Source organism: Muntiacus reevesi, chromosome 1 (genome assembly GCF_963930625.1).
Source record: "Muntiacus reevesi chromosome 1, mMunRee1.1, whole genome shotgun sequence".
Lineage (NCBI taxonomy): Eukaryota > Metazoa > Chordata > Mammalia > Artiodactyla > Cervidae > Muntiacus > Muntiacus reevesi.
In genome coordinates this window covers 52432072-52443195 of record NC_089249.1, presented here as the reverse complement: position 1 = coordinate 52443195, position 11124 = coordinate 52432072, and the positions used below count along the sequence as shown (strand labels likewise).

The window sequence follows — 11124 nt, the reverse complement described above, 5'->3', positions numbered from 1 at the left end:
TGGTGGGGGAGTGGAGTGGGTGACCTGAGGCACTGGTGAGAGCGTGGACCCCGGCCCCCTGCAGTCTGGGCCTCGAGCGGTCTGTGCAGGACTGAGTCTGGTCCAGGCCTCACCATGGACTTAACCACTTCCCTGATGTGGAAAGAAAGAGGGGCCTTTCCTACGGTGACTCTAGAAACTGTCTCACGTTCCTTGCTGCTCCCGCAGTCATCCCGGTCATCCCCTGCCTCTCTTCCCGGATTGTGGCCCCCACCCGCCATGTGCCCGCCCCCAGCCAGCCCCGGTCCCCATCTTACTGCAGCTGACACAGCCCGCTGCTCCCTCCCTCCTTCAAACTCTTCCCTGGACTGCTCTTGGAAGGGTCGAGGGGGAGGGCGAACGACATGTGCACCATCCCTGAGCAGGACCATGTCCACAGGCCCTGCAGGAGACACCTCCCCTCCCCCACCTCCAGGCAACAGCAGCTCCTCCTCACAGGCAGCCCACCCTCCAGCCCTGACACCCCTCACAGGCCCAGTCAGAGCAGAGCTTTGATCTGCTCTCTTATCAGCTCCCCACCCCCCAGTCAGGTTACTCTAGGGCTCCCACAGGCCATCCTGCCTCAGAGCCTCTGCACTCGCCATTCCCTTACTTCGCACATCCATGAAGCTCCATCCCTTTTTCAGGATCTGTGGAGGGACTCCCTCAAATTCCTGTAAAAACAGGGCCTTCCCTGCTGGTCCAACGGATAGGACTCTGGCTTCCACTTCAGGACGCAAGGGGTTCCATCCCTGGGTGGGGAACTCCGATTCCTGGTGCAGCAAACAAAAACAAAACAAAACAAAATCGCTCTCTCCGCTGTCCTGCATCATCTTCCCTGAGGTCCCCATCACCCCATGACCTATGTTCACTCCTTACTGTACGTCTTCTAAAAGACGCGCTCCGTGCACTGTCCACGCTGGTGCTTTCTTGGGTCCCCTCACCCACGTGCTGGGCGTGTGGCAGGACCGCAGACCCACAGGCAGGCATGGTTTCTCTCCCTCCTGTTCCTTGGGGGAGGGCAGGGGCCCCAGTCGCAGGGATCCCCACTCCCCTCCAGCTCCTTCCTGTCTGTAGATGGTGGATGTCACGAAGGAGCTGTTGTAGGTACCATGCCGTGCTGTTTAGGATTTTCTTCAGCTGCCTGTCTCAGAAGCCTGACCACAGTGTTTCCAACGCTGTCTAATCATCACGGCATTTGGGGCAGGGATCTCAAGGACTCTGCTGCCCACCGTGCTGACCTGTAAGCCTAACCACCTGCAACATGAATGGCCTCATCATCTCAGCCATGTTCCATGGAGAGAAGAGGATGAAGATGGAGCAGGTGGCGCTGGAGTCCCTTTAAAGAACTTTCCTGCAATGCGTCTTCCCTGGTGGTCCAGTGGCTAAGAGTCCGCGCTTCTAATGCCAGGGGCCTCGGTTCAATCCCAAGTCAGGGAATTAGATCGCACATGCCACACTAGGAGTTCCTGTCACTAAAAGATCCTGCAAGCCGCAACTAAGACCTGAGAGCTCTCCCTGGGCCTAGGAGGCCTCCAGGAGTGAAGGGAGAGTGCACCAGCCACGCTGGGTGTGGCCGCGTGCAGGGTCTTGCGGGAGCCCCAGGCTGAAGGGATGTGGTGACAGTGTGTGTGTGTGCCCCCAGCTCTGCCCTGTGGCTGGCAGCTGCTCTCTCTGTGGCCCTTTCTCTCCCTTTGTAACACTTGGTTTCCTGAAGGTGAAAGCCCTTCCAGGCGGAGTGCAGGAAGGAAAGGTGACTGCAGGTCACTCCTGCAGGTTAAGGGCAGGGCGGGCCACTAGGCTTCAGACCCCAGACAGGTCTCCTTCCTCTGAGGCTTTGTCCAGACCTTGGAACCAAATCCACAAGCAGCTGCTTCATTGCTCAGCCAGACTGAGTGAGAAAGTTACCTTTTTGTGTTTCGAAGGAGCCAAATGAATACAAAGAGTCCACGAGTCGGTCTGCACAGGTAGTAAGCACATGTTCAGAATAAAGTGATCAGCCCAGAGCAGACTTGCGGTGCCCACGTGGGTCTCCAGTCCTGGCCTTGGTGCTGGAACCCCGCCCTTCCTCCGTGTCCCCCTGGGGCTGGCAGCTTCTGGCCTCCCAAGGACGCCCCTGGGCTGAGGCAGGTGGGGAGCCAGCGGGTGGTCAGGCCTCCCCAGGAGCTAGGGTTGCTGTAGCAACCGGATGCTGCCTTGAGGGCGGATTTTTAAAATATCTCAGCTAGAATAGCTTTGTTCCCCCAGTCTCTCTTGTCACTTCCCCCATACCGCGTGGTGCGGGGAGGCCGGGTCATGCGGGGACGCCTGCCTGCTCTCTGCTGGGGGCTCCTGGCAGCTTCTGCCAGGGGCTGGAGGTGTGAGGATTGTCTCGGGCTGTGAAGGGCTGTGAGGCTGTCAGGGCTTCAGCTTTTGCTTCCAGCCTCCTCCAGCTCTTGGTTCCAAAAGCCTACTCATTTTCTCTTTTTTCGGGAGACAGAGAAGAGGGGTCTGGTTTGAAAGCGCCTCCCTCCTCCCACTGTGGCCCTGGCTCCTACCAGAACAGCTATAGCATCCGGGACCTCTCTTTGGAGCCCAAGCGGTGTCTCATCTTGTCTGCTTTTTCCTTTGTATTTCTAATGTCCTCTTTGGCTTCATTTATTCACTCAACAAATGCCTGCAGAGCACCTACTGAGCCCCTGAAAGAAATGGAAAACTGCCTTGTCATGGAGAAGTTCTCCCTGTCTTCACCCTGGATTTGGTCCTATCAGATTTCAAACATTTTTAAAAAGTTACAGTAAATTAAGACAGTGTTCTCTTGGCACAGGGCGGGATACAAACCAATGGGACAAAACAGCACTCAGATACAAGAGCATTGAAAATACAGCTTAACGCACTCAAGGTATCTCTCGCTTATTTCATAGACTGATGCTGGCCAGGTGCTGTTCTTGGCCTTCCCCCCAGGTGGTGACTCAGACATCCAGGCGCCTTCCATCTCTCATAACAACTCTATGAAGTAGGAGCTATTAATTATTGTCCCTGTTTTACAGATGAGAAAATTGAAGACAGAGCAAGTAACTTGACCAAGGTCACCCACTTTCTGAGTGGTGGAGTCACGATTTGAACCTAGATAGTCCAGTACTCTTGCCTGGAAAATCCCATGGACGGAGGAGCCTGGTAGGCTGCAGTCCATGGGGTCGCTAAGAGTCGGACAACTGAGCGACTTCACTTTCACTTTTCACTTTCATGCATTGGAGAAGGAAATGGCAACCCACTTCAGTATTCTTGCCTGGAGAATCCCAGGGACGGGGGAGCCTGGTGGACTGCCGTTATGGGGTCGCACAGAGTCGGACACGACTGATGTGACTTAGCAGCAGCAGTAGCAATCTAGGTCTAGTGAGTATACCCTTAACTACTATGCTAGCTCCTTTATCACTATATGATGAAATTCTTTATTTCATAAAAATAGTCTTGAGTATAAAGTTTATTTTTTTCTAATGCTAATATGGTCACACTAGCTTTTTAAAAATCATTTTTATTTATTTATTTCACTTTTTTGGCTGTGCTTGGATTTTGTTGCCATGCAGGCTTTTCCCTAGTTGCGGTGAGCAGGGGCTAGCCACTAGTTGCTTCTCATTGCGGTAGCTTCTCTTGTTGCAGGGCATGGGCTCTAGGCGTGCCGGCTTCAGTAGTTGTAGCCTGTGGGCTCGGTAACTGTGGTTCCTGGGCTCTAGAGGACGGATGCAATAGTTGTGGTGCATAGGTTTAGTTGCTTCACGGTGTGTGGGATCCTCTGGGATTAGGGATTGAACCTGTGTCTCCTGCATTGGCAGGAGGATTCTTCACCACTGAGCCAGCAGGAAGCCCAAGTCATGCTGGCTTTTTTGAGTTAATATTTGCTTGGTTTATTTATATAAATGCATTAAAACACATATGTCTACATTTTTTTCTTCAACCTTCACTTTCAATCTTTCTTTGTCTTTATGTTTTAGAGATATTTCTTTTATTTATTTAGTTTTGGTTGTGGTGGCTCGCCGTTGTTGTTTGAGTGCTTTCTCTAGTTGCGGGGAGCTGGGTCTTCTCTTGCTGTGGAGCACAAGCTCTAGGCGTGCGGGCTTTAGTATCTGCAGCTCAAAGGGCTTAGTTGCCCCAAGGCATATGGAATACTCCCAGGCCAACGATCGAACCAGTGTCCCCTGCATTGGCAGGTGATTCTTACCCACTATACCACCAGGGAAGTCCCTAGAAATATCTCTTACAAAACAATTTAGCTGGGAATTAAAAAAAAAATTGTGCCCAATCATCTCTCTTATTTAATAGGACATTTATTGTGATTACGGATATATTTAACTTTATTTTTTTTAACCATCCTTTGCATTCTGGCTTGTGTTATTTCTGATGAGAAGCCTGCTGTCAATCTAACTGTTGTTCCATGATTTACTGTCATGGTTTCTCTGAAGATCCTTTCCTGTAGATGCTCTCTGGTTTCATATCCAAGCATCTAGGAGCATGTTTATTTTTATTCATCCTGTTTAGGATTCATTGTGATTCTTAAATCTGTGGATTGGAGAAGTTTTCAACCATTTTAGAAAATTCTCAGCTGTAATTTCTTTATTATCTTTCCCTGACTCTTTCAAGTTTCTCCTTCTGGAATTTCTATTAGGCATATTTTGGATCTTCTCCATCCACTCAGTTTGTCTTTGGAATATGTTACCACTTCTAGCTCTCTCTACCACATTCTAGAGGTTTTCTTCAGATAGATATTTTTATTCATTTTTATTGGAGCATGGTTGCTTTACAATGTTGTGTTAGTTTCTTCTGCTCAGCAAAGTGAATCAGTTATACATATATCCCCTCTTCAGATAATATTATTAAAGTTACTAAGTCTTTTAGGTGTATCTAATATGCTGCTTAATCCACTAATCTTTTTCAATGACTATATGTTTGAAATCTGAAGTTCTTTAAAAAAAAAAATCTTCATTTTTGGTACTAAGAGTTTTTTTTTTTCCTAGTATAACATTTAGTTCCGTTAACAATTTTTAAACTGTTTTTAAAATATATTTATTTATTTGGCTGTGCCCGGTCTTAGTTGCAGCACATGGGATCTAGTTCCCTGACCAGGGATTGAACCCTGGGCCTCCTGCATTGGGAGATTGGAGTCCCAGCCACTGGACCACCAGGGAAGTCCCTTAAATGGTTTTTTCAGTTATTTTCTTAGTAGTTGCTCTAAAGCTTATAATATACATTGTATCTTATGATTTATACCAATGTAATTTCAGTGAGAAATAGAAAACATGCTTCTATGTATTTTATTTCTGTTCCCCTCTTAGTACTATTATTGTTGTACACTGTAGATGTATATATGTTACAAGCCAAATAATAACAGTCTTATAATTGTTACTTTTATCTAATTTTATGTCTTAAAGAAGCTGAGATCTAGTCTCCCTCTACAGAAGAGAAGGTATATATTTATAAATCTGTGGTATTAAACCTTGGTGCTCGGGGTGGGGGCGATCCTGCCCAATGAGTTTCCTGGGCTGCTAAGCTGACTGGCCGGGTCTTCTCCCTCTCAACCCATCCTGGCCTCCCCGCTCCAGGAGGACGAGGTATCAGGTCTCCAAACAAGCTTTACCTGGTGACTCCCCCTGCCCCCTGGCATTTAACAGGTGCTCAGGGAAATGGTTTTTGGATTGAAACCTGATTAGTTTGTCCCCCACTGCCAGGCTGCTATCCTAGGCTTACGAGAAGTGTGGTGGGCAAATGAGGACGTGGGCTGGGAGCTGGAGGTCTGGGAGCAAAGTGCTGTCCCTCTGTCTCTGTCCCCGGGTATTGTACGTGAGACGTAAGCAGAGACCCTGGGAGCCTGGGAGCTGCTTGGCGAGTGTGTCTTCCCGTTTCCAGGTCCTTGTGGGATGTTTGCACTCAATTTTTACATGAGAAGTTCTTAACTTCCTTCTTTTCATCCCAGCCACATCTTTGTCAAGCTTCTCCTAGGCTGAAGCGAAGGCTCTCTGTGTGCATGTGCGTGTTTGAGTGTGTACACAGATCAGACATAACCCACTGCAAAACCGAGGACCCTCTGGTACTCAGACCATTGGCATACTCCATCATGTGCCCTGATTTCTCATCCTTCTTTTCTGAGACCTTTATATTCAGGGCCTCAGACCTGAAAGAAATGGGGCTAAAGAATCTCATTCAGAAGTTACTCTGAGTGATTGGAGTCCATTCCCTAGAAATCCAAGGATAACTTCAAAGACCTGGTACGACTCAAGTTCCCAGGAAGGAGACCTATCCTCGGGGGGCTGGCGGGAGGAGGTCTGGGTGAGAGTAGCAGGCCTGGGCTGGGGTGAGGACAGAGCCATCAGTGTTTGCTCAGGAGCCCGGTTCTTTGCCTTCGTCAGCGTCTCTGCTTCTTCTCCTGCTTGGTTGACTTGAGCAGGAATTATAGGCCAGTTTTCAGGTTAGCTGCTGGCTGGTGTTCTCCCTGGGGGGAGGCTGGGAGCTCGGCTGTAATCACTCCCATTAGCAGTTGGCAGCTCCCCAGCCTGCTTTTTCACCTGGACCTGCTGTGACACTCACGAGTGCCCCCCCCCACTGCCCCGGGTGGGTGGCCTCAGTGCCAGCTGGCAGGGCTAAATCTCTCATGCCGTGAAGCCTGTGCCCAGCTCCAAGGACCGCTGTTCCCAACAAGAACCGCTCGGCTCCCTGGCGCCTGGAGAACCCCAGAGCTGTCGGGCAGCAGAGCTCCCAGTGAGGTCTCGGGAAGGGATCCAGCCCAGAAAACAATCAAGAGTGGCCTGAGCTGGTAGGTGTCCCCAAGGGTGGAGACATGAGCAGTTGTAATGATGACACCACTTACCTTTCACACATTCTGCACCACGAATTGCGCCAAACCCACCCAGCTCATGACCTCCTAATACAACAGCCTGGGAAGGCAAATGTTGGTCCCCTTTTGCAATTGGATAATTTGAGGCTCGGAGAGATGAAATAAGACCACACAGGCCCAGTGGTAGAGCTGAGCCCACCAACCAAGGGCTCAGCTCCCCTGCCACATCTCTTGGGCTCACATGAGGACTGGACACAGAATGTGTGTGTGCTGGGGGTGTGCTGTGAAACCCCACATCCACCTGTGGACTGGAGGGACAGAGCTCTATCCACTGCCTGGCTATAGCGTTCAGCATCACTGCTGTGGTCCTTTGTGTCCATCGATGCTCCTGTACCTCTAGGTGTTTCTTTATTTTTGCTCTGTAGTTACCTCTTCCCATTGATTCCCATTCCTGCCTTAAGAACCTCAGAGAATACCCAGTGCCAGCTTGACTAGGGCCACACAAACCATCATCTTTCTGCTGCTTTCTTCCCAGCCTTTGTATTCAGAGAGCTGCTCCCGCCACTGCAGATTGGTACCTCCCCCAGGGTGCCCACTGAACTAAGTGACATAAGTATGTAGACATACCAAGGGACATAAGTATGTAGAAATATACATCTATTTATGGTCCTTGTAATCGGTAATGGCCTGACTCTTCCCGTGGCTTTTTAAGGGCCTTAGGGAGAGGCAGGGTGGCCCAGTGGAGAGTGGAGAGGGCACTGGAGCAAGCAGAGGCCAAATCTGCCCTGGTGCCTGCAGAGGTCCGAGACTGGTTGCTCGCAAGCACGGTCTACACTGAGACCAAGGCCACTCGGTCCCTAAAGCCCAGGGGTTCAGCGGGTAGGACCTCGCGATCACTTCCCCATCTCGCCCCCGCGTTCCTACGGGGCGCCCCTGCGTCCCCACGGGATCCAAGGCAGCGTCCTCCCAGCACCCCGCCACTTCCGCGCCCAGCAGCCTCTCCCCTTCTTCCCGCCGACCCGGCGGCCCGGATCTCCCCCTCCCAGCCCCGAATCCAATCCCGGTCTCCCTGCCCCGCCCCCAGCTCCTGGCTGGGCCGCCCCGCGCGCCGTCACCGCCGCCGTCACCGCGCGCGCCCGGCCGCGGGGCTCGGCTCCGGCGCGCGGCTCCGGCCGGGGAGGCGGGAGGGAGCCGAGGACAATGCGCCCCGCGCCCGGCGCCCCCCGCGCGGCCCCGCCCCCAGCCCGGCGGCAGCCCCGGTTCCTGCGCGGCCGGAGCGGCTCGGGCAGCAGCGGCGGCACCGGCAGCAGCAGCGACAGCAGCGCGGGCGCCGAGCGGGAGGACGACGACGAGACCGCCAGCATCAGCAGGCCGCTGGTGTCCGCCGAGCCCCCGGGGACCCCCGCCGCCTCCCGCGCCTCCACGCCCACCTCCGCGCGCAGCATGACCGCCGCTGACCTGGGCGCGGGCGTCGTGGCCGGGGCCGTCGGGGGTGCGGGCGGCCCCGGCCCCGGCCCCGGCCCCTCCTGCCGTTCGTGCTGCGGTTGCTGCGGGCGCCGGGCCCGTTCGGGCCGCGGGGGTGGGCGCCGCGGCTGCTTCTCTGGCTCGGGCTGCCGCTGGGGCTACCAGGCGCTGTCCGTGGCGCTGCTGCTGGCGCAAGGCGGCCTGCTGGACGTGTACCTCATCGCCGTCACGGACCTGTACTGGTGCTCCTGGGTGGCCACCGACCTGGTGGTGGCGGCGGGCTGGGCCATCTTCTTCGCCAAGAACAGCCGGAGCCGTCGGGGCGGCGCACACGCCCACCACCCGCATCACCCGCACGCCGCGCCCCTGCACCTGCCGGCCGCCCCCGCCGGGGCTGCGGGCGCCAAGGCGCGCGGCGCGCGCGGGGGCGCGAGTGGCCCGGGGCCGGCGGGGCCGGTCGGGGCGGCCGGCGAGTTCGCTTTCGCCTACCTGGCCTGGCTCATCTACTCCATCGCCTTCACGCCCAAGGTGGTGCTCATCCTGGGCACGTCCATCCTGGACCTCATCGAACTGCGCGCGCCCTTCGGCACCACGGGCTTCCGCCTCACCATGGCGCTTTCGGCGCCGCTGCTCTACTGCCTGGTGCGGGCCATCGGCGAGGCGGGTGCCGCCCCCGGCTCCGCGGGCCCCCTGCTCCTGCAGCCGCAGCGGCACCGCGCCGCCGGCTGCTTCCTGGGCACGTGCCTGGACCTGCTGGACAGCTTCGCGCTGGTGGAGCTGATGCTGGACGGCCGCGCGCCGCTGCCCGCACACCTGCGCTACCTGCTCCTCGCCGTCTACTTCCTCGCGCTCGCATCGCCGGTGCTCTGGCTCTACGAGCTCCACGCCGCCGCTTCGCCCCGGGCCCGGGCCTCGCGGCCGGGCGGCTGCAGCTGTCTCCTGCGCCTCCTGGGCAGCTGCCTGGTGGATGCGCCCTTGCTGGCGCTGCGCTGCCTGCTGGCCCTGAGCTACCAGCAGCCGCTCTCCGTCTTCATGCTCAAGAACCTCTTCTTCCTCGGCTGCCGCGGCCTGGAGGCCCTGGAGGGCTGCTGGGACCAGGGGCTGCCGGCGTCCCCTAGTCGGGCCAGGTCCGGCTATGGTGCTCCGCCCTCCGCCCCGCCGGCGCCCGGAGCCCCCCAACTGGGCCACTGCGTCTCCGAGGACGAGGGGTGCGCCCATGGCTATGTCAACACCCTGGCTGTGGCTTCCCAGAATTGAGGGGTCTGGGGGTTTCCTTTGGGGTTGGGAAACCCAGCTCCTTGTCCTCTGACCTTTCGTAACCTAGCCTAGATCATCTGTTAACGGGGCTGAGGGCCAACGCGCCCCTCTGAGCCCTTTGGGTCAAGACTGCTTGGAGGGAGCCAGCTACTGAAAGAAGGAGGAAAGTCGCCAGGCTCTGTTCTCCACACCCATTCTGAGTTCCAGCCTCCAGGAGCCTGGCGCCTCTGCCTCTTGCTTCTCCCACCTCCTTCTGATTCTGCTCCCTTGTAGAGGAGAGTGGAGGAGGGGGACCCAGGCAGGAGGCTGGATGGGACAGCTGCTTTTAGGCTGTGGCTGGTGGCCGGTGTCCCACACCTTGAAATTGACCCGGAGTCCCCTGTTCCCGGGCTGTGTCTGTTGTTTTTCATCCAGATGATAGATGCAATCTGTGTGTGTGTGTGTGTGTGTGTGTGTGTGTGTGTGTGTGTGTGTGTGTGTGTGTGTGTGTGTGTATGTGTATGCATGTTGTTTCCTTGTGTCCACCCTGTGCCCCTTGAGATCAGCAGGAGATCTGGGGAGGCCCTGTCCTCCCCACCCACACTCCTCATTCCTACCTGAATCTGTGGCCATGAATTGATTCCCAGACAGAGCTGGGCACCTGGGGACTGCCCAGTGGCCCTCCTCTGAGGGAGAAACTCACCCAGGGTCTTCCTCAGTCCCACCCTGCTCCTCTCAGCTGCAGGGTGGGGTCCATACTCTAAGGACCAAACTGCACCCTTTCTGGGGTGAGTGAGCGTGTCTACCTCCGTGCTTCCCACTTGTGTCGCATCACACACTGATGCTGCTTACAAAAAATAAGGACAAAGACTCATTGCATTCACCATGGCCACTGGACCCGCTGGGGTTTGGTGCCATTGTTATTACAGGGTCTATGGAGGATCAGCTACTGGCTGCCCTCCGTCTCTCCCCCTCTCTGTGCCCACAGCTCCCATCCTTCCTGAGGCTGGTAGCAGGCTGGGTCAGGTCTTGGCTCAGAATAGCTTTGGTGGGGTCCCTGGATTGATACGAGTTGGGCCACCTACGGGCCCACGGGAGTAGGGAACCCGTCTCTCACCCCCTGCCCTTCTTCTGGGAGGCCTGGCGTGGATCAGAAAGGGTGGCAGTGAACTTTGTCCTCTGCTCTGGTCAAGGGAGTCCTTAGGGAAAGGGTAGACTGCCTGGAGGGGGTGGACAAGCCCCACCCCACCCAGCCTCCCTCCCTAGTGACCGCTGATACGCAGGGGTTGCCCACACACAGTCCTGAGGCCGGGGTACCCACTCCCGCACCGGGTGACAGGATGGGGTGGGGGAGTTTGTAGGTATCTCCCCCCTGCGTGTGCTTGGGCAGCTTTGTGTGGTGTAACAAACCCCAGACCAAGTGCCCCACGTCATGGGCAGTGGCTTGACTCTCACAGGCTGTCTTCAGAGACACACAGGTCACTTTTGCTTCCTGGGCCTCTGTTCTGTGCTGGGGGCCAGAGAATGTTTTGGGGCCCTTCATTGTTTGGGGGGCTTGTTGACAGAAGGCAGAGACACAGGAGGGGCTGATGTCCTGAGCC

At 55.6% G+C, this 11124-nt stretch overlaps 1 protein-coding gene across 1 annotated transcript; it reads left to right on the top strand.

Annotated features, from left to right (window-relative positions):
* The first annotated feature begins 1282 nt into the window (after positions 1-1282).
* Positions 1283-9544, top strand: TMEM121B (transmembrane protein 121B). The gene is made up of 3 exons (XM_065936956.1): positions 1283-1342; positions 5721-5839; positions 7687-9544. The coding sequence occupies exons 1-3, from the start codon at positions 1283-1285 to the stop codon at positions 9542-9544; spliced, it is 2037 nt and encodes a 678-aa protein (XP_065793028.1).
* The last annotated feature ends 1580 nt before the right edge of the window (positions 9545-11124 follow it).

Excerpts from the sequence above, each read along its gene's own strand:
- TMEM121B (XM_065936956.1), top strand. The coding sequence starts at position 1,283 with ATGAATGGCCTCATCATCTCAGCCATGTTCCATGGAGAGAAGAGGATG. Across the intron at positions 1,343-5,720 it reads AGAGGATGAAGATGGAGCAG|GCTGCTATCCTAGGCTTACG; the intron begins GTGGCGCTGGAG and ends CCCCACTGCCAG. Across the intron at positions 5,840-7,686 it reads CCGGGTATTGTACGTGAGAC|CCCAGGGGTTCAGCGGGTAG; the intron begins GTAAGCAGAGAC and ends CGGTCCCTAAAG.